The following is a 23,069-nucleotide window of genomic DNA, read 5'->3' as shown; positions in this document are numbered from 1 at the left end:
ACAGTCTGCCAGCCAACCCAGGTGGCCTGGGACGGGAAGAATAGTCATCACACAGTCGTTATCAGGGAGTTGTTTTGGTGGGCTCCAGCCTTGGGCCTGCAGCTGGCGCCGTGGTGTCCGAATGTTGAATATTGTTAATTTCTGTTTTGTGAGCAGCTCGAATTTTAGCACTCTGAGACAGGTCCCTCAACTTCGCGTTGAAGAGCTGCGAGCCTCCCCATGATGGTATCAAACTTCAGTTCCAAGGTGTTGTCAGTCTTTTGATTCTGAGACTTCACAACTGCAGTGATCCGTTCCGCGATGTTTTCCAACTGTCGCTCAAGGGTGTCATTTTGAGCAGGCCTTTCTCTGATGTTTCCCCTCATACGCTCAATGGTGTTGTTTTGAGCCTTCACAGCAGCAGTAAGCGTCTCCAAGGTGTTGACCATATTACGTTCGTTGTGAGAGGTCGCACCTCGTCCCCGCGCTTCGAATCCAGCGGGCAGCCATGTGGGGGTTTGAACAGCCGGTTCCGCTCTCTTATTTCTCCGATAAAGCAGGGCTAGGCCAACGCCGATCAAAGGGTGTCAATAGCACTCAGGGACCAGTTGATCAAATCCATAATTCTCTTTTAAGTTTAGAGAACGACAGTGAGAGGCTGTTCCAGGGAAAGTAATGCACACAAGACAGGACAAGGACATAGAGGCTAAGCAGGGAAGATAAGGGTGAGGAGGAGAGGAGAAAGTGCGACCGCCTTCGCTGAGAGCTGAGAGAGAGAGGTTATCAGGTTATTTAGAAAATGTTATTAATTTTGCCTCTGTCTCCGGCATACCTGTCTAAACTTTATATTAGCACATTACATTCATATAAATTCTTTTACTCTTTGAAAATCTGGGAGAGCAGAATTCAGATTATTTGAATTTTAAATTACTAAAACTCTTTGAATAAAAAGGAAACCACACGTTACTGCTTGTTGCCTGACCTTTTTAGGGAATATTTAGAAAATTCCCTAAGTCTTTTATCCTGATGGTAAATCCATGTTGGAGGATTTCTATCATTTTTATAATTCGGCTGTTTCTGCTAAAAATGAGCTTTTGGCTCTGAGTTTGTTTTTTCTTGAATCTTTGAGCTTCTCATGTCAAATATTACTGAGTGAACAGTGAATTCAAATATATGGCCTTCTATCTTTTTCTTTATGGTGTGATTAGAGACGATTAGAAGCTGCAGAGGGACGTAACAGTCTTTCATATATTCAGCTGAACACAAGAAAAGAGAAAAAAATGAAAGTTTTTGAGCAGCCAGTTGAACTTCCACCCATCTTCATATTTTCAGCCTTAAATCTTTTATTTCCTTGTAGGGTAATCATTTAATTGGTCTACACAGGTTTTTGGAAAGTATGCCAACATCTGTCTCCCTCACTGGAGTCGCTGGCCTCCGTGAGGCAGATTATGAATGCTTAACACTAACGCTCATTCAAAAACTGTACTAGTCCTGCGTGATTACTTATTAGTGTGAAGTGTCTCATCCACTTTCCTTCATTATACTTTAACAGACAGACAAGGATGTCTGAACGCATGCTCGCTCGACCTCATAAAACCAACAAGAAAGAGACTGTGCCTTTGTCATTACTGCTCTAGGCTCCTATTAACCAACTAATTTCTTTCTCTTTATGCTCGACTGCAGTTCCTGTTCTCCAAGAGCAGCCGACTCATAATGAACCCTTATGTCTTTGCAACAAAGAGTGTAATCCATTTGGAAATACATTTTTCTCTATTTGAGTGGAAAGGTGGAAGGACTGACAGAGAGACTAGGTTATTATAGTTACAGAGCATTTTAGTTAACAGACATTTTAAAACCAAGTCCCACAAGAGAAACAAAAATAGGACAAAGTGATTAAAAATGTTCTAGTCTCTGTCAATTTGTATATATGTGTATATATACACATATATACTTTTTAAAAGTCTTTTTACAAAATTCCTGTAGATTATGTTATACTTGATCACTCTTTTCTTGCACTGTTGCTTCTGTCACGCTCTTTAACAAGTATTGTAAATCAGAGTGAGATTTCTCATGTAATGGATGTAATTTACATGAATGCAAAGGTGTGTGTACTAAATTGAGGTGTTTGGGTAGTTAGACACCAATAAGCTCTTCTTATAGCATAGCCGCAGATAAACGTAGCAGATTGTGACAGGACCCCCACCGTCAGTAGTTGATGGAGGCTTTTTGTTGAGATGCCCTGCACAACAAGGATGAGATCTGGGGAGAAGGGATGCATATGGTACAGAACATAAAGTCTAAACAAGGGTTGAAAGGCCTATTTGAAACACATAATGCCTGTAAAAAGATCACTCGACAAAAGTATTAATATTGCAATTTGGAAGCCTTTTTCATGACAGAAAATGATAAAAAGTAATATAAAGCAAAGGAAATGGAGCAGCCCTTTATAACAAGAGGATGGGAGGAAATAAAATGTGAGAGAACAAATCATCCCTATTGGCTTTGTACAGAAGAAACAAAGAAACATACTAGAAAATATTCACATTCACACTCCTATATTAAATCGTACTACAGAAAAAAACACATTGCTTTGTAAGGCATTGAGCACCCAGGCTGAAAATCAGAGTTTCAAACTACAAAGATGTCCTTCAACTTTTTTTTTTTTCGTATCTCAATTATATATTCTGCAATCATAATGTCATCACCTCTCAAATTTATTATATTTGTCTACAGCTTTATATGCACATAAATGACATTTATTGAGGTAGTCCTTCTTTAGGGACACAGCTGTGTTAAATAGTGTGACTTTCTCTCCTTCTAGAATGCTGGAGCGTTGTTTAAGATCAGAGTGGTGGGAGGATCGGCAGCCTACAGCTACCTGTCCCCACAGGACAGCAGGCCACTGTACCACCCTGCTGTTGACAGGTACACCACGCCTACACCTACACTCTACCTACACACATGTGAATACATGGTGTTATCATAGTTCCACGACTGCTGATTTTTTCTTCTTCCATGTATTTATTGAGTTTTAAACATTACACTGCACGACTGCTAATTTAGGTGTGGCCAATCTCTCCATCAAAGTCAGGCCTTGTGTATTGCTGGACTGCTCACAGTGCCACTAGAATTATCACTTCTAACTAGAGCCACATCTCCAGCTAAGATTCAGGACCTGCACAAAGATGCATGGCTACTTTGAAAAATGTCGTTTTTTCTATACATCGCAAGACAAACCCTTTGATGAAGGTGTATGCCATTGTCTCCTTCTGTGATGTCAAACTATATGTTGTGTTATTGTTCGCGTGAGGTAGTCTGCTAGGGCCGATGAAGACAAAATACCTGTTTCTGTTAGTCACATCGTTCTTGTGAGATCTCAGACTGGTTGTGCTCTAAGGAAAGAGCAGACATGTCAGCATATTTCCCCTGACAGGTCTCCTGGTCCATGTCCTTTTGTGCTTCCTCAATGTGCAATCTATATTGTTCTTATATTTTTTTACCCTATAGCTTTGGCAGTGTTTGGCATCTTTTTTAATCCAGTATAAATGTGGCGCAGACTTTAGTGGATGTAAACAGAACATCCAAACCACAAGAACGCACATCACATGAGGAGGTCCATCAGGTGCACAGTGTGGATGCTGACTTCAGCCTCTACAGTCAAAGGTGGAGTTCTAGTGTTAGGTCCTGTGAGATCGGAGGGACAAAATCAACAGACCTGTGCACTTAAATGCACTCACATTGCCATAGTGCTTTTTTAGCCACACCAACATTGTCGCTTATCGCCCCCATGCCCAGCAGATATGGCATCCTACAACTTTTTTGTCATGGGCACTTTTTACACAGTGGAAGGAGTCCAAAACTGATTACAGATGCAGAGTTGGAAGTGATCAAAACAAGACTTCCAGGGAGAAATCTAAAAATAGAAGCCATGCTGAGATAAGCCTTAATTTAATCAAACGTGTTTTTGACTTTCATGGGCAAGTCAGTGAAGTTCAATACATCCTCTCCTTGTACAATTTTCTAGACACCAGCAATTACGGAGTCAGTATCTAGAATTTATGATGTTAAAAAATGCAGAGTTTTAAAATAGTTTATTTTATTTTATTTTATTTTAACAAATACCTGATTACGTTAAGTGTGGCTGATATTTAACTTCTGGGATATAAAATATTATATTGTATTGTATCCTTTTATCTTGTGTAAAATTGCCATGTACCTATGTATAGAGATAAATCCTAAAAAAAATGTCATACTTGCTGATGGCATGTGGAGGAAAACTAGGAATACCTTCAGAAACCAGTGGACCTTGATAGCACTGAAGGATACAAACTATGATATCAGTTTAACAGTATGAAGATAAAGGCGTTATTTCCTGTGTAATTAACAACGTCAAGGTTTCGTAGTACAGCCGGGAAGGGGAGTATAATATTTAAATCTGTGCTGTTGTTCTACTAAGCTGCGGTGAAGGTCAGGCTTCCCACCGAGGGCTAGGAAATGAGCTTCCAGTGTGTGTGTGTGTGTGTGTGTGTGTGTGTTTGTGTGTGTTTGTGTGAACAAACCTGTCTGGGGAAAATGTGCATCGGTTTGCCCTCTTGGTGGCAGCTGAAGCTCATTTCATAGCTGTGATGTAGTTGAGCTTTGCATGAAGAAGGCCTATATCCTGCCAGTGTGTATATATTTGTGTGCATATTATGGTGGAATAAATTACAATAAAAGTAAAAAGTGCAAATATTGATGGGCTTTAATACGATTAGTCAGAAGCTCACATTTCATTCTGCTTGAACTGAAACTGAAGAGTCGACTAAAGGATGTGTTTTTCTGGTGTTTTTAATGTGGAAAAGCATGTGCTGATAACTTGCACGAAGATAAATATCTATCTAATACTGTGCAATAGCCATGATTGGCCTTTTGTTATATTACTCCCTTATTCCTAAATGGAATAACTTCATTTTCACACAAATGACAAAGTGAAAAACATTTGCTTGAAATTCTTGCAAATTTTCTTTTAAAAAATGTACATTGTAAGTATCCACAACTTCTGCCATGACACTCTAAATTGTAATTTAGGAAATGCATTTTGTGTTTACTTGTGTTATCTTTGCCTGATATTTAAATTTGTTTGATGATCTGAAACATTAAAGTGTGACAAACATACAAAACAACAGGAAATCGGGAAGTGGGCAAACACTTTTTCACATCACTGTACTCTCTGGATGCACTATAGCAGCTGTCACAGGAGCAGCTGTTGCATGACAGCAACACAGATTTTAACGTTCTTCTTTTTTCTTTTTTTTAAACTTCATTCATTGTGGTTTATTTCAGGCTTTTGAAGATCACAGAATGCTATCACACTCAGAAAACTAAAATCATAAAATATGTATTCAGAGTTAAAAGATAACCTTCCTGCTTTTCTCCGCTGTTTTGTAGAGCTCTGAAGTTCTGCGGCCCAGGAGGACCCCCCCATGTGAAGCTTGTTATCGAATGGGAGCCAAGCACCAAAGAATGGTAAGGACTGAACACATTTTAATGCTTTAAAAATGTGCAGAACTCAAAATTTTATAGTGTTGGCTGTTGTCATCTTGGGTGACATGGTAAACACAATTCTGCCACTGAATTAGACCAATCCACTTTGTGTGTGGTCCAGTTTATTTGGCAGCATCCAGGAGGAAGTAGTGAAAGATGCAGAGAGCGTGAGGAACCAGCAGCAGCAGCACCTTCAGCAGCATAGCTGTACCTTGGATGAGTGCTTTAAGCTGTACACCAAAGAAGAACAGGTAAGTAAGAGGAATACAATAAGCTTTTGTTCTTACACGGTTATAACACAACATTTGCATTGGAGGTTTCATCTCCCTGAATTTCATGAAACAAGTGTAATTTAATCTCCAGATTTTAATTTACACTCCAAGTCAAAAAGGCCACATAAGTATTTAGAAAAAATAAAAGGTCCACTGTAGCACCTTTTACTTGCTTACATGCTTACTGATTTATTGATTTCAACACCCATATGCACAGTCTGATGTCAGAAATCAACAGATGTCTATAAAATTATCAAACAGAGACAATGGTCTGTTGCATTTGCCAATTCAACTAGAATACATGTCACGTATCCTCCTTAGTTTTCTTTCTTTCTTTCTGTCTTAACCTGTCCTTTTTGGCATTTTGCTACAATTGGCAAATGGAAACTCAGCATTGCACATAATAATAAATTATTGAATTATTAATGTACAATGCTAGTTTTTAATGCATTAATTTGTACTGAAATCATGTCTAATATTTAAGATTTAAAAAACTGATATAGATAATTAATACCTGGAGCTGACTTTCTGTGCTTAGCTTTTGTACTTGTCTTTTATTGTACTTGCTGTAATATTTCAGTCGGGTGGTGTCTGTTCTCTGGAAAAAAAATAAAGGCAGCTGGACTTTAGGTTTGTGAATATGTTTCACCTCTCATCCAGGAGGTTTCTTCAATTCTGGCGTGTGTGTGTGTATGTGTGCAAATTACCCAGATTAGTCAGGACATCACGCACAAACTGACTCTGTAATCTCTCATCAGGTCATATTCACACATATGCTCAGTATGGTGCTACTCATGTCTCACAGACTCGCACACAAACTTGGCATATTTTAATCTTAATTGTACCGCTCAACAGCCACTGAGAGGGAAAGCTCTTCCACATTACCTTCCTGTTTTGCTTGCGCATGGGCATGACACCAGGTCAAGGACTAATATTTCTGACATCCAGATAGTTTTCTAGACGAATCCTTTCTGCTGTCTGAAAAAATACCTAATGTTTTTTCAGACCTAATGAAAGGAAACGTTGCACTATTATTACTTATGCTTGGCTGGTCGTATTCACATGCTATAGTACTATTTTAATTTCATAGCAGTGATAAACATGTGTAGGGCAGACTATTCAATTCAAAGCAGTTTTATTTATACTGCACCAAATCACAACAACAGATAGTCCTGCTCTGATTGGCTATCACCAATGGAAGCAGGGCAGAGATGTGATGCTGCTCCTCAGAAGCCTAGATGATAGTGATGGGTCGTTCGCGAACGAAATGGCTCTTAGAGCCGACTCTTTGAAGTGAACGACGCGAGCCGGCTCCTTATTGGGAGCCATGAGGGTTTTTTTTGTTTTGTTTTGTTTTTTCTTTCTCTCACCCTCTCTCTCGCCCTTTTTTCCGCTAAACTCCGCATGCGCAGCATGTACTTTGCGCTGGGCAGAGGGGGGAGGGGCGTTAGTTACACTCGCAGTAGCACAGGAACAGAGCCAGAGAGAAAAAGAGCGAGGGACAACAACGTCACATTAGAAAGGTATAGTAGATTCAGAAATCATGCAGGCCCATATGACAGAGAATGTGCATCTTCTTTTTGTTTTAATATTTTAAAATATATTTAATTGTGTTGTGGTTTTCAGTGTTTTGTGTTGTTTCACGTTAAATTTGTTTAAAAGGAAAAAGCTGAAAATTTAAATAGTTAAAAGTTTAAAATGTAAATAGTTGTTTGTTGTATTATACGATTTATTTATTACATTTTATGTGGAGTGAATAAATAAAGTATATTTATGGTGGCCCTTAGAGACAAAGCACGTACAAAGTCCAAAACGCGTAAAAACTCCAAAACGCGTAAAAACTCAGACGCACGTACAAACTCAGACAACTCAAAAGACAACAGAAGTGCTCCAGGATGCTAGGGCGCAGTGTTGAGCTTTTGTTACCTAGTGGCTACACAAGCCAGGAAGTATCAACAACCAGATTTGGTGTGTGGTAGTAACATTTTTTAAATTATTTGAATAAATATGAGTGCTTGTCCATAAATGCACAAACAATACACACATGCTTTCAATTGTGTAATTTAAGTGATCTGGGTAGCTCTGTTTTGGAAGTTCAGTTAATGCTAGAAATGTGTTTTGGAGTTTGTATGTGCTTTAGAGTTTGTACGTGCTTTGTCTCTAGGGGCCATACATGAACATATATAAATAAAACCACTTTTTTTACATTAGTAATTCCTTTTCTGCATAATTTTATATTATTGTTAATAATAAATTAATTAAAGCAACAAAACAACCTGAAGAGCCGGTTCGGAGCCGAAAGAGCCGGCTCTTTTTAGTGAGCCGAGCCGAAAGAGCCGGATCTCTAAAAAGAGCCCGAAATCCCATCACTACTAGATGACAGACCCAGATGGATGTGGGGATAACAAAAGTGCAAGCAAGGAGCACTTAGATGACATTAAAGGTGCAAGTTCTAGTGAGCGAGTGTATGTAATGGGAATGACTGAGATGAAGAGCTGCTGAGTGGGGATCAAATGATAGAGAAAAGACAGGAAGGAGTGAGGGCATCAGCTTGTCAGATGCAAAATGACAGGGTCTGAAGTGAGAGGTGAGTTGGTGCTGATAGAAGGATAATGGAATGAAAAAGCCAGAGTAGTCAAGTGACAGCCACAGTTTGTGTGCCGTAAAAGCAAAAAGTGCCATCAGTTCAGCAGTAAGACTGCATATCAGTGCTGTACCACAGGGTAACTCGTTTTACACAGTCCATTTACAGTTCTTGGGGAAATTAAAGCATATTTATATGACTCAAGCAAAAACAATATCTAACATACGATGCTGTGAAAACGTCTTTCTTCCCTTGCTGGTTTCTTAGAATTTTGAATATTTGTCACAATGACATGTTTTTAAAATTTTAACATTACATAAAGATAATGTGGGTAAATGCAAAGTGCAGTTTTTAACCCTCTCAGGCTCAAATTAAACTTTTTCTTGCTAATGCACAGTCCTGCAGTGGTACTTCTGAGTAAAAAAAAACTCATAAAATATGTATGTGGGGTAATCAGGTTGTTAGTTTTTAACTGTTGCAAATCGGCACCGCCTGCCTTGAGAGGGTTAAATGATGGAATAAAGATATCTAGTGTAAACCTACCTGGTCCTATGTGAAAAAGCAATCCCCCCGTTAAATCAATCATGCCACACCTGTTAAATCAAGATATCATCTGAATAGAACATGCCCAACAAAGTGAAGTAGGCTCCTCCCACTATCTAAATAAACATTTGTTGTGGGTGACTTAATGGACCATCAGTTCTGCTCTCTGCTAGAAAGTCCTGAAGGGGAATGTCTGGCCATCAGTTCATACCCTGAAGCTCCAAAACACAGACGCTATTCCACCTCTTATTGGCTTAAAATGTTTTTTGGAGTTTTTTTGTCCTAGTGATAGTCAGACTCAAATCACATTGAAATGCTTTGGCTGTTCATGCTCAAAACCCCCCAAATGTGGCTAAATTAAAACAATTCTAGAAAGAAAAATTGTGATGTGAAAGACTGATTGCCAGTTATTGGAGTTGCTTAATTGCAGTTCTTGCTCCCAAGGATGGAACAATCAGTTATTAGGTTCAGGGGGTAATCCTGTTTTCACACAGGACCAGGTTTATTCCTTAGTATTAACACCAAATACTGCATTTCATTTTTATTAATGGCCTCAGAAACACTCATACTGTAGAAATCACATTATCATCACCAGATGATTTCTCCTACACTTTATCAAGTATTGTCTCGTTGGCTGTTGATTATAGGACTCAACTCTATATACCTTAAAAATTTACAGGTTTCAAGGTAAGACAAGGCCAATAAAACCCAGATTAAAGGCCAAAGGTCACTATGTAAAATCTCAAAGAGTGAACAAAAACAGTCTATCTGGGAAAGGATGTTATAGATTGTTCGTAAATAATAATAAATGACACCCGTGCAGCTGTGTAAAGCCCAAGATTAGGTGATGAATACAATGTAAATGCATCTGGCTGGTCTCAAATGACAAAAGAGTTAGAGAAAAGAAACAGGCAACCAAAACAGTGTGCACTACTGAGAAACAGAGCTGTCACAAGCATACGCATTTCAAAGAGAAGCTGTTCAAAAATATGAAGCTAACCCTGCAAGAGTATTTAGAGTCTGTGAGAAGCTGTACAGAAACAGAATCAAGTCAGTTTAGGAGCTGGAGGTAATGACAAAATGTCTAACGCCTGCTGTAGATATTTTGTGTATTTTTTTTAAACCCTAATAAGGATTGTCTTATGGATCTTTTTAAAATAAATGTAAAAAGAAAAATGATGGTTCCCATTTAGAATCGTTGTTACTGTGGAAAATTCTAACATTCTATGTGAAAGTGAGAGCTGAGCCGTGTTTGTATTCAGTGCTCTTTTTTTCGTTCTTTTTTCCCCCATCTGGTCGCCAGCAAGATTAAGACTAAAATCTTTGGTTGCTGATCTTATTCACTTGTTATAAACCTATGACATGCTTTGGCTTTTGAGGATGAATTCTCTTAAGTCCTTTGTGGTTTCTTTGTAATTGTTCCATTATAAATTTTATTAATCACACAAAGAACTAGAGAGAGAAACCAATTATGTCATCAGCCAGTCTTTCACACCGCCTAAAGTACCTGGGTACATGTTGCTTGGTCCCTGTGTGAGTTTTCTGTGGTTGCTTTTGTCCAAACTCATAAGACATGCACGTAAGGTCAACGTGGGTGGATGTGAGTCAGTGTTTACTCCAAATCGTCAGCTGAGACTGTCTACTATTCCCCCAGCCACTCCCAAAGTATAGCTAATTTAAAGATACTTCATTATATTAGCAGTTATTGACCTTAAATGTGTACTTTCTAGTAGTTTATAGTTACTTTACATTGCATATATTTAGGCATATTATACAGTTTATTTTTGTTTAGTTAACATTTTACAAAAAAAGAAACAAAAAGAAAAGAAAAATGTTGTGTTTTCTGACAATACCTACTAATGTTTGTACAAGCACCAGTGAAATGCCAGAGTTTTTTTCTTTTCCAGTGGTTCTGGAGAGAGGAGCTCTTTTATTTTTTTAGGGTGCTGATGCTGGCTGAGATGAAATGGTATCTTAAAGGCTAAAGTCATGGAACAAATGTCTCATTGCGCATTAAACATTGCTCCCTGATTGACTACAGATTTTAGATTTTTTTAGTTATCTAAATAAATCATGTGGCCTTTGGTGTATTCAAACACCGTGTTTATTCTACTCGAGCTATTTTGCATAATATTGCCTCTTTAAGTGAGATAAAAAGGCTTTCAAGCTATCAGTGACAGGCAATATGTTGGGCTGGAAAAAGAAGTTTGTCATATAATAGTTAAAAATGTCATTAGTGAAGTAAAACTACTCTTTTGGAAGGAAAACAAAACAGGCAAAGGTTTAGGCAAGCCTTCAGCAATTTTGTTGAAGTAAATATGTGAGCAAAAACCTGTTCAGTGAGCCTCTTTCAAATGCTAATGTTGCTTTTTATTTCACAAACTTAAAAAAATAAAATTAAACATTAATGGAGGCTTGTAGACTCTACTGTATATGAAGCTAATTAAATCTTTCTGTTCCTTGGAGTTCATTTCAAGGTCTGGGACACTTTTAAGCTGGCTGGCACACACAGCGTGCAGAAGAGGAACCGTGAAAGCTCTCCGACAGAGCAGCTTGGGTTTCTTGAATTACTTCATGGTGGACTATGGGTTATGGTTTGGATGTTTGTCCTGTTAAAGAACTTTTATATTAGTTTCTTTAACAAACTGAATGACATTTGCTAATATGTAGTGGAGTCCACTCTTTTTGTGTTTTTCCAAACAGAGCTTTGGTGATTGTGGTCAAAGAACACATGTTTAACTCCTGCTTAGCTTTTTTCTGATTTTTGTTTCCTTATTTTCTTGAGAACTGTGTACATGGCTGTGAGGTTGTAAAGTTTTCTTCTCATGAGCTTTGCCTGTATATTAGCATGGACAAAACAATAATGCAACACCAAACCCGTGTCAGCCAAACTACTCTGCAGCTCTTTTGCTATATGTATCAGATCGTGTGTTGCCTTTCTGTCCAACCGACATGCAGTTTTTGCCTGAAAGATATTTTAATGTCCCACATTTTCCTTTAACTGCCATTTTAATAACATTTCTGACAGTGGAAATTGCAAATCTGAAGAACTTTGAAGTGTTTTTACATCATTTCAAACTTCTAAAGCATAACTTACCTTAATTTTAGATCCTCAACCAGTTGCTCTCTTTGATTGAATAGAATTTCATAGCTGCTGTGAAAGTGGGGCAGTGACTACTGACAACTCTTGACAGTTTAAAAGGTTTATTTTACAACAAAAAGCTTATTTAATTTAATGTTCACCATCTATTTTGTTTAAGAATCTGAAGTCTTGTCATTGGAAAGTGGACAAAACAAGTGAAAGAATCAAAGTGGCTACCATGGGAAAATAAATGCCGTAGATGGGTAAATATACTGTGCATTTTAAAAAAACACTAGTATATCTGAGCAACTGGAACTTTTTATGGCACTCTATATTATTGGATTACTGTATTTCAATATTATATATAAAAAAAAACTACAAAATATATTTTAAACTAGCATGTGCTTTAAAATAGTGTCTGCTAATTAAATTCTGTGTACTTACATAAAGTAAAAGCATCAAACGTTGAATTCATTTCCTTAAAGGTACAGTTTGTTAACAGTGTTTAGATATTTTAGACATTCTAAAAAAAATCAGTAATAAATGCATGTTTGGGACCGAACAGTAGAGTTAGTAACAGCAAGCGAACATAGAGGAGCATTTACAGGTTAGAAGACAGATTCTCTTAGGAACTAGTAGAGCCCAGAAACAGATCTATAAGAGGGCGAATACTGGAGTTTTTCTCCACCTTACTAGTCATGTGAGTTTGTTTGTATGAAAAAGAGAAAAATATAGACCTCAGGACAAAGGATGTTACATCATGTTACAGTTATTCCCCTTTTTCTTCCTGAGATGGAAATTGGGAAAAAAATAAAATGAAATAAACAACAAAACAAAAAACATCGGTGTGGATAAGATGAGTCTTAGAAGATGGAACATGCAGGCAAAGTCTGCTGAGTGTAGAGCTGTGCAGGTAGAGAGCACTAATGTTGGAGGAATGGTGTGATGAGCAGGCACGTGAGTGCTGCAGAAGAATTACTGAACAACAGAAACGTTGTTGGGCAGTGAGGTGATGAGACGGCTGGTCCAAAACTAACAGTTGTGCAAGCTGAACATCCAAGATATGACGAATAAACTTCAGTTCAGCATAGCACAATGCCTCAGCGTACCCAGCACACTGGCATGCATGAGCTGATAAGCCCCAGGTGTGCACGGTGACTGGAGTGGAGCTCGGAGAGTGGGAGATGACAGTGCAGCATCTACAATTCACAAAATTTAACAAACCAGAAGAGACAAGGACACAAACCAAATGAAGATGAGAACACAAAACAAAGCAAAAAGAGGAAAAATTGAATAAAATGATTTGCTTTTTTTAGATGGCGAATATAACTCTAGTGTTTAAATATAAAGAAGCATATATTCAATTCAATTTTATTTATACAGCCCCAAATCACGACAACACTCACCTTAAGGCACTTTAGATTGTACGGTAGATCCTACAATAACACATACAGAGAAAAAACCCAACAATCATAGGACCCCCTATGAGCAAGTGCTTTGGCAACAGTGGGAAGGAAAAACTCCCTTTTAACAGGAAGAAACTTCCGGCAGAACCAGGCTCAGGGAGGGGCGGGGCTATCTGCTATCTGGGGTGAGAGAAGGAAATCAGGATAAAAGACATGCTGTGGAAGAGAGCCAGAGATTAATAACAAGTATGATTCAGTGCAGAGAGGTCTATTAACACATAGTGAGTGAGAACGGTGACTGGAAGAATGCTCTTTCTGGACTTTAGCTCAGCATTCAATCATATCATCCCGGAGATCCTGGTCCAGAAACTGTCTCACCTGGGACTCTCCACCCCCATCTGCCTCTGGATCAAGGACTTCCTGACAAATAGACCACAGTCTGTCAGACTCGGCCCCCACCTGTCCAGCACCATTACACTCAGCACCGGGTCTCCACAAGGATGTGTTTTGAGTCCCCTCCTGTTTACGCTCTACACATCCAACTGCTCCCCTACCCATCTCTCAAACACCATCATAAAGTTCGTGGATGACACCACAGTGGTTGGACTCATCTCAAGGGGTGATGAGTCGGACTACAGAGATGAGGTCAACAGACTGACTGAGTGGTGTTCAGTTAACAACCTCCAACTGAACACCACGAAAACTAAAGAACTTATCTTGGACTTCAGGAAGGGCAGAGCAGACCCGGCCCCACTTTACATTCATGGGAACTGTGTGGAAAGGGTACACTCCATGAGGTTTCTGGGCGTGCAGATCTCTGATGACCTCTCCTGGACTGCAAATACCATGGCGGTGGTAAAAAAGGCCCAGCAGCGTCTCCACTTTCTGAGAGTGCTCAGGAGGAACAACCTGGAGGAGAGGCTGCTGGTGACATTTTACAGAGCCACCATAGAGAGCATTCTAACGTACGGCATAACAACATGGTATGCAGGGTACTCAGCTGCGGACAGGAAAGTACTGCAGAGGGTCATCAACACAGCCCAGAAGATCACTGGCTGCTCTCTGCCCAGCCTGGAGGTCACTGCAAACTCTCGGCACCTCAGCAGAGCTGGCAATATCATCAAGGACTACTCTCACCCCAGCAACCAACTGTTTGAACTATTACCATCAGGCCGACGGTACAGGTCACATAAAACCAGGACAAACAGATTCAGGGATGGCTTCTTTCCCAGAGCGATCACCGTAGTAAATAAGCACAAATACAATTGAACCTGCTTAGCTATACCATACCGTCACTGCCATTATATTATGCTGCTATTCATACTGTCATTATATTAATGCTGCTATCCTGTATATATCGTACTTACTATTGTTTGAGTACTTGCGATTGTTTTATTGTACTTTTTATATTTTACATTTATATTTATTATTGAATCTTGCACCAAGGGAGTGGCACTCCAATTTCGTTGTACTCTGTACAATGACAATAAAGGCTATTCTATTCTATTCTATTATTTAAGACCTTGTATGTGAGGAAAAGGACTTTGAATTCAATTCTGGATTTAACAGGAAGCCAATGAAGGGAGGCCAATATGGGACAAATATGCTCTCTCTTTCTAGTCCCTTCAGTACTCTTGCTGCAGCATTTTGGATTAACTGAAGGCATATAGAAGGATAACCTTACTAAGCACAGTGATTGCAAATAGTTTCTCTGAAAACAAAATCTGTGCTAGCAGCATCTGTAAGACTATAACAACAAGCTGGCAGCTGGTAAATAATTTTTGTGCAGTTCACTTATCAACATGTTATAGCTTACATCTATTCCCACATAATATAATGATGCAGGAAAAACTGTTACAGCTGTGTCCAAAAGTCCACTCATACAAACAGGAATTAGGGAGTTTTTCTTTATATGTATTTTACCTAAGTCAGGGTAAAATGGAGAAACATTTTGCTAACCTTCAGCACAGTTTTTTGAAACAATGTGTTATGAACTAAGCAGTACATGTAAAGTCTAAATAAAAAGATTTTTAAAAAAAATACCTTAAGTCTGCATTCTTTCTAATAGCCAGCAGGTGGCGCCTCCTCTGGTTGTGTCAAAGCTTCAGGTTGAATATAAGACCACAGAGAAATGGCCCACAGCGTGTCCTTTCTCTGTGACCTCAGAAAACACTTTCCTGATTAGTTTATGGGCTCAGCCATTAGTTTCCGGTCATCCTGAATGCAACATGAAATGCTTTGTAACTGCAGACGGGAGTCTCATTGATCTAAAACACTGAACGAACCCAAAATGGTAGACTTCTCCATAAACAGAGTTGGTACTATATTCCCAAAATGCAAGCAATTCTGTTGCTCAAACTTGTCTATTGTAGGTTTTATTCATTTTTAAATTATTGAACATTATTCATTTAAATTACACTACACTCCTTCTCTGTCCTTGTTTGTTAACTTGGACACAAATAAAAGATCAGAAAAATCCTGAACTTAATGAGGATGAGTGATAAATGAAATGAAAATCACAAATGTTAACGAGCAGTAAACCTTGTCACATCTTGTAGTCAGGCAAAAATGCCTGCCTGGCCTAACAGGTCTGCAGAGCATTTCTTGAAAAGTGAAAGTGTTTTCTGAATTTAAGAAAATCAAGCTATTCGGGGCTTTTTTTGTTTGTTTTTCTTTTTACTTTATACTGCTGCTTGTTTTAGATTAACAAAGGTTTAGCAGCAAAGGCTCTTCTTAGAAACGGACAATTTGGGTTTTGTCCTGTGACATTATAACAATTTATATTGTAATCTTGCAGCCTTGGTCACTGAGCACCAAAGACAAAACCTTTTATCCTTTTTGTTTTTGCTCTTTAAGTCTGACTCCTCAAAGTTTATGACAAGTTGGCAGCTTGAAAATAATTTTTGGCAGTCCTGCAGTCAGGCCGTTGTTATATAGATGTCTTGTCATTGCTTGTGTTTATGGGGCAACACACATTATAATGGTGCTTTGTACCCAAGAACAAAATGTCAGTATAATCTCAGTACTAACAATAGTAAACAGCACATCATCTATACAAACTCTAAAGAAACACAGAAGAGATTTTTCCCACCACAGCAGCAAGATGTGCATGATGAAATCTCCTTTATGGTTTAGTTTATTATCCTCTAATATAATTATCTCATTCTGAACCCAAACCTTGGCCCTAAAGCCAAATTCCAACCCTCTGAAGCTCTCAGAAAAAAAGCACAAAGTCATAGTCAAAACTTATCCACTTTCTCAAAATCCTTCCTCCCAAGATCTAAAACCAAAACCAGTCTTTACAAAGGTAGTCGTACATGTGCACACACATTGACACACACAGTAGCATAGCAATCGTACTGCATGTGCCTCAGTGGACACTGGTATTCAAGAGTAATTTCTCTCTTTGAGAGCTCACAGAATAAGTAGTTGTAACAAGTTAGATACACTGTGTGTCCCGACGCTACAGGCAGACACACTTGTTTCCATGGCTAATTACTTGTTTGTATAGCGCTCGTTTCTTGTGCACCTCGACTCTCCCCGTTGTGTTCATCACATCTTTTCATAAGCCTGCAATTGTTCCTCTCACTCCAAACTCCTCTCCCTCTGGTTCAGGAGTGCTACTACATGAATAGGGGAGAGCGATTGGACTACATGTAACAGCCTCAGCTAGCACTGAACCCGAACCACCTCCCCCTTCTCTTCTCCCTCTGCCGAGCCACAAACCACACCCCTAACTCCAACAGTAGCTTTATTTGTTTATTTATTTGTAAGAGACCCTGCACAAAAGCCAGCCAGAGAATTGACACATTTTACCAGATTTGATTAGCGTTTGCAGTTTCTTGGCAGGTAATATTTATCTGGTCACTTATTGCTATAGCAAGTGTAACCCACAATCAGACTTGCAGCTCAAAGGGCAACAGTGTGTGAAAGGGAAACATAGTTTTTCTTTATGGAAGAGAATCTAAACATGTTGTACTGCACTTTTGTGAGAGAGGCTCTGCTTTTTTGAAAACAAAACACAAAGTCTCAGTGGGCAGCGCTGACTTATTGTCTGCCTTTCAAAACCCGCCTGTAACCATAGCAACTGTAAATGTTAGGTTTCTAGCCATGAGACAGTTGTAGTAGGATTAACTGACAGCGTGTGTGCACAGGACATTTTTTAGCCTAAGGGCATTATTTATATAATAATTTTTGTGAAGTTGTCCATTTTTCCTCTGAGTACTATGACGAGCTGATGCAGCTAAAGGCATTTTTCCTGTCCAAGCAATCTTTGAGATGTCAGTCACAAACAAGTGAACCTTTTACCATTCTTTAGATTTGCCAGTCTGCAGCACAGACCTCTAAACCATAAAGCAAGAAGAGAAAAATCCCAAGATGATGCATTTTAATATGTTGAGCTAATGAAAGTGTATTTAAGGTGACCATGGCTTAGGCAGTAGAATAGATTTATCGGTAATTGGAGGGGTGGTGTACTTTTTTTTTTATCAATGGGTCCTTTAGTCTGCATGTCAAACGCACCTCAAAATTGCTCATCATTTATCATCTGCGTGTGTGTTTGGGGGGTATTTTGTAGCATCATATGAAGAGCTTTGTGAATGAGTAGAGCACTTTTAGTGGTCAATAAGATGAGTAATGTGCCATACAAAATCCAGTCATTTTATCCTCTATACAGTGACTTCAAAGCACCTTAAGGTGCTTCTGTGAAGATGAAAAACCAAAGACGAGGAAAGCGAGAAAATTGTTCCACCCTTAAGTGGAACAAGGACAAGACTTTAATTCAAAAAGCTTTCATGCAATCAGGCATCATTATGACAAAACTAAACGTGTGAAAAAATTAATCAGGCAAGCTTTTATTTTTGATCTGGGAAAGGCAAATGAAAAATAGATTAATATCACCTGCTTTATTTATGTAACTATGCACCTAATTGATGTAAATATTGATTCCAGCTTGCACCAGATGATGCCTGGAAGTGCCCCCACTGTAAGCAGCTTCAACAGGGTATGGTGAAGATGAGCCTGTGGACTCTGCCAGACATACTGATCCTCCATCTCAAGCGCTTCCGTCAGGTAGGCCAGCTTCAAAGTGGTCTCAAGTGAAGACTTTCATCTTGATCATTACATTACTACTACAGTCATCAAAATAATTTATTTAAAAGATGTCTATGGTAGTAACAAACACCTGAGGAACTATTATCTGACTCTACACAGACAATTTGACAATTTATAGAGGAGCCAGATACAGTATTCAAGAAATATGAATACACGCCTTTGAAATGACTAAAATTAACGTGATTTCAAATAGCATCAACTTACAATAATAACTTTAAGATTATTTTGTAAAATGAACTGAAATAATTATTCAAAAGTTTACTGTGTTTAGTCTCATTTAAAACACATTATACAGACTACATTTAACACAACAGTGCAAAAAAACTGAAGCTAAACACAACAACAAGTCTGTTGAATGCTGCAGGAAAAGAGTATACGTGCAATTTCCAATTAACAACTAGTTATATGAACAGTCTTTTAAATAAACTGCAGTTGTCTAAAGGATTTGCTTTAACAAGAAAGCAGTTTGTGAGAACTCATCAGGATAAGAAAAGATCATTTTTATGGCTCAGTTAAGCCAAATTTCTTTCCTGAAATACTAAATGAAAAGATGAGTTTGAGTGTAAAGAAATGTAGCCTTTAATGATTTCAAAAGCACTGCAGGAAACAAGAAAGGGAAGCCAGATGAATTCTGTGAAAAGGGCCATTTGTGAACAGTCATTGAAAAAGACAACCTCTCTGTCAAAGAGCAGCTCAGTATAAAAATGAGTAAAAATGAAATTGTTTCTCTGTGGATGATGGGTATGTGAAAACATGTTTGTGATAAAATACTTGCCATAACAACTACAAATTACGAATTAATAAACTCATTATTGACGGGAACTGGAAAACTGGAAAAGCTCATCCACGCCTTTGTGACCTCAAGGCTGGATTACTGCAACTCACTTTATTTTGGTCTTCATTCTGCCCTCCTTCATAGACTGCAGACAGTCCAAAATGCTGCGGCATACATTCTGACCAGAACTGGGAAGTTTGCCTGTATCACTCCTGTTCTAGCTGACCTGCATTGGCTACCCATAAAATACCGCATCCAATTTAAAATACTGCTGCTCACGTTTAAAATTACCAACAACACAGCACCGAGCTACCTTAAGGAACTCCTTAAATCGTATGTTCCTGCCAGAGCATTAAGATCATCTACTCAGTTACTCTTGGTGCAGCCTAGATCTCGGCTGAAGTCTAGAGGTGCCCGGGCGTTTGCCCTGGCTGCACCAGAGTTGTGGAATAACCTTCCGATTGTGATCCGGGCGTCCGATTCCATCCAATCTTTTAAATCACGGTTAAAAACCTATTTGTTTAATCTCGCCTTTCCTCCTTGTTAATGCTTGCACTTGACTTTTAGACTTTATTTTTCCTTATACAGATTTTTATGGCTTGTGCTTTTATTATGTTTTTATTTTGATATGCATTTCATATTACCCCTGTGTATTAGTGGCATTGACCTGTGAGTATATTTGATACTTTGCTAAGGCCTTATAATACTCGTGTTACTTCTCTGTCTCTTATCTTAAGCACTTCGGTATACCACTGGTTTTTAAATGTGCTCTATAAATAAAGTTTGTTGTTGTTGTTATTGTGCTTACAGTTTCTCTTGATGGCCCAGTGTTGGATTGGATATTAGAGAGAATAAAACTGGCCTTTTATGGACTGATTTTTGCAAGAGTATAAAAGTCCCAGAAAATCCTTTGTGCCTGACCATCTTCAGGGGACTTTTTGTTGTTGTTGTTAAGCCACTTAACAGTGACCTGTGTGTCATTCAAGCATGAAAAGGCACTTAACTCAAGGCATAAACCATTTTTGTGTCTACACATAGCAGACAATTTAGCAAAGAACCAATTTTATAATAATAATAATGGATTGGATTTATATAGCGCTTTTCAAGGCACCCAAAGCGCTTTACAATGCCACTATTCATTCACACACTGGTGGAGGCAGCTACAGTTGTAGCTACAGCTGCCCTGGGGCAGACTGACAGAGGCGAGGCTGCCATTTCGCGCCATCGGCCCCTCTGGCCAACACCAGTAGGCGGTAGGGTAAAGTGTCTTGCCCAAGGACACAACGACCAGGACAGAAAGCCCGGGGATCGAACCAGCGACCTTCCGGTTACAGATACGCTTCCCAACCCCCTGAGCCACGGTTATATCATATCTTTAAGCACTTTGTTACTACCAGCCTGCCACAAACAACCACAATTTGTTTCTTTTGCTTTAATTTAATCTATGAAAAATGCAAAAGATAACAAAGTTTGACAGGGTGTTTTTGCACCAAAGTCATTCCTAAAGAGCTGTTAGCTGAAAACTTAAAGAATATCTCATCATGATCTGCAGGAAACTGGACAAGCGGAAGGAAAAAAAAAGACAAAAGTGGCCTAAAAGACAAAAGTGGCCTTAGTGCCCCCCCCAAAAAAAGCTATCAGTAAGTCATGAAAGTCAAGTCCTTAAAAAAAAAAGGATGGATGCAGTGATGCATCTAACCCTTCTGTTGATCCAGCTAATGTTCGTCGAAGCATAATCAAAAATGGTCTCAGTCAAAGAGGAAAGGGAAACAGGGAGAAATGGGCTGAGGTATGGATTGAAAATCAGTGTCAACGGGTCTTTTATGCTTGAATGATTTATAGGTCAGTGCTAAGTGGCTTAAAACACAAACCAAAAGGCAAGGACTGGAATGAAAATGAGAGAAAAAGCAGTCAATACCCAAATAGAAACTGAAAGATCCCCAACAGCCTGAAAAAACTATACACAGTAAGTTTCTTTCCATCCCCCTTTCCTCTTTAGTGAGATAGGCAAGCGCCATGTCACAATCATTGAAGCATGCCTCGTAGCCTGCTTCTTTAAAACCAACACCCCACCTTTCTCTGGCCTTCATGCATTATTCCAAACACGTATTATCATTATCGGTCTAAATCCCCCACACCCCATTACCTTGCCACCGTGAAGTTCTTTAATATCCTGGGAGATCCCAGTCTGGAAAGTTAAAAAGGATTCAAACCTATGCATTCTCTTCCTCAACTAAACTTTGTTTAGAGCCATGGCAACAACAAAAAAGATAAAAAGTGGTGTTTTTATGAATTCTGACTGTTTACTGAAAGGAAGAACATGAAAGAAGGCAAGTGAAAACAACTATGATGAAAGCCAATGTGCCACACAAATTAATTGCTGGTACTTTCTAACCACTCTTTATGAAACATTCTGATGTTGTACATCAATGCAGGAAAAAAAACAAATGAAAACTGAAAGAGGACATGCAAAGGGTTGGTGTTACAGAAGGTGTGGGGTAAGATGGAGGCAGATGACACATAAAGGGAGTGAAATAAAGAAGAATTAGTGATCAGCCACAGACTTTTTCAGCCTCAGATATACAGATATATGCTTTTAGGATGGCTCATTCCCAGAGGCCTGCCGTGGTTAGAATCTTTCTCACTGTGTACGCCAGGCCATATTTTTCCCCACACCTGGTATAATCAGATAGATCACTGCTTTCTCCTTTTTGCTGTCTGGTGGAGTCTCTTATTATTATGTTTTTTCCCATCTGTTCGCATGGTAGCTTCCCAGTACTCATCCCCGTACTGCAATTTCATAGTAATTCAGCACAGGCTTTAGAGTGTGTAGGTCATTTCCCTAGCTGAGATCATTGGGTATGCACACCAGTTTCAGTTGTACTGAATCTCCTGCCATGACCGGGTTAAAATAAACCATGCCTTTTTGCTATAACTGACCCATCACTAGTGTTTTTTTGCTCAGGGACTACAGATAGAAATTAGGTTTCGACTTCGTTTGTGCGTCTCCCTGTAATTAAACATTTGAAAAACCCTTGACACGAACCCTTGCTGCTTTCACAGGAGACTCATTAGTATCCCTTCATATGCCTGGTTCTTCTTGTTCCTTGTTTCAAAAGTGAACCCTGCCCTTTTCTTTAGATGTTTGCTTCTCTGAGTTTTAATGAACACATTGTAAGTTGTCAGTATTTTGTTGCAGCAGCTATGTTTGCTATGCCTAACACTGTAAGGTCATAACATGCGACCTTTTATTCGTAATTGGTTCACGGTAATCTTTTTAGTAACATAGTAATACTACTATACTTAAGCTTGGATATGTTACCAGCGTGCATAACAATTAAACTTTTGCCACATTAGGAAAGCACCTTGTTTTCCAGCACAGCTAACAAACAATATCCCGTGATCTGAAAAGGCTCCCTGTGTTTTGGAGAAACTTGACCAAACTGGTTTGTGTTAACAAAATGGTAGCATTTGTTAACCTTTACTTAACTAATCTGGTCTCATTTAAGCCATCACTTTGTTTTTTTCAATGGCCCTGACCAGGACAAGTTTAAGTCACAATGACACAACTAATGGTTTTAGGAAACTTCAAATTTAATAAACAAACAAACAATCTTTTAACAGAGAGTTTACAATAGTTCGTCAACTTTCACTTACATTTGCAAACACATGCCAAGCTGATGGGAGCTTAAAAACAAAAAAACATTGTTGCCACATTTAATAACATATCCTAACACACAGAAATGACTGATAAATCAATTTTATAATGATTATTTTTTTCTCCAGAAGCCAA

The 23,069-nt window shown here is 38.8% G+C and overlaps 1 protein-coding gene across 1 annotated transcript in view; it reads left to right on the top strand.

Moving 5' to 3' along the window:
- Positions 1–23,069, top strand: part of usp43a (ubiquitin specific peptidase 43a) — a 131,443-nt gene that overhangs the window by 85,368 nt on the left and 23,006 nt on the right. Inside the window, exons 9-12 of the mRNA XM_086296175.1 lie at positions 2,801–2,904; positions 5,407–5,484; positions 5,624–5,753; positions 18,340–18,459. Of these exons, the coding sequence (XP_086152301.1) occupies positions 2,801–2,904; positions 5,407–5,484; positions 5,624–5,753; positions 18,340–18,459 (432 nt within the window). The remainder of the gene's footprint in view (positions 1–2,800; positions 2,905–5,406; positions 5,485–5,623; positions 5,754–18,339; positions 18,460–23,069) is intronic.

Source organism: Aulonocara sp. 'chitande type north' Nkhata Bay, linkage group LG6 (genome assembly GCF_057382095.1).
Source record: "Aulonocara sp. 'chitande type north' Nkhata Bay isolate Kocher_YH1m ecotype deep benthic linkage group LG6, A_spYH_male_GT1.1, whole genome shotgun sequence".
NCBI lineage: Eukaryota > Metazoa > Chordata > Actinopteri > Cichliformes > Cichlidae > Aulonocara > Aulonocara sp. 'chitande type north' Nkhata Bay.
The sequence above is the reverse complement of the archived record's forward strand: the minus strand, read 5'-3'. Positions and strand labels throughout refer to the sequence as shown.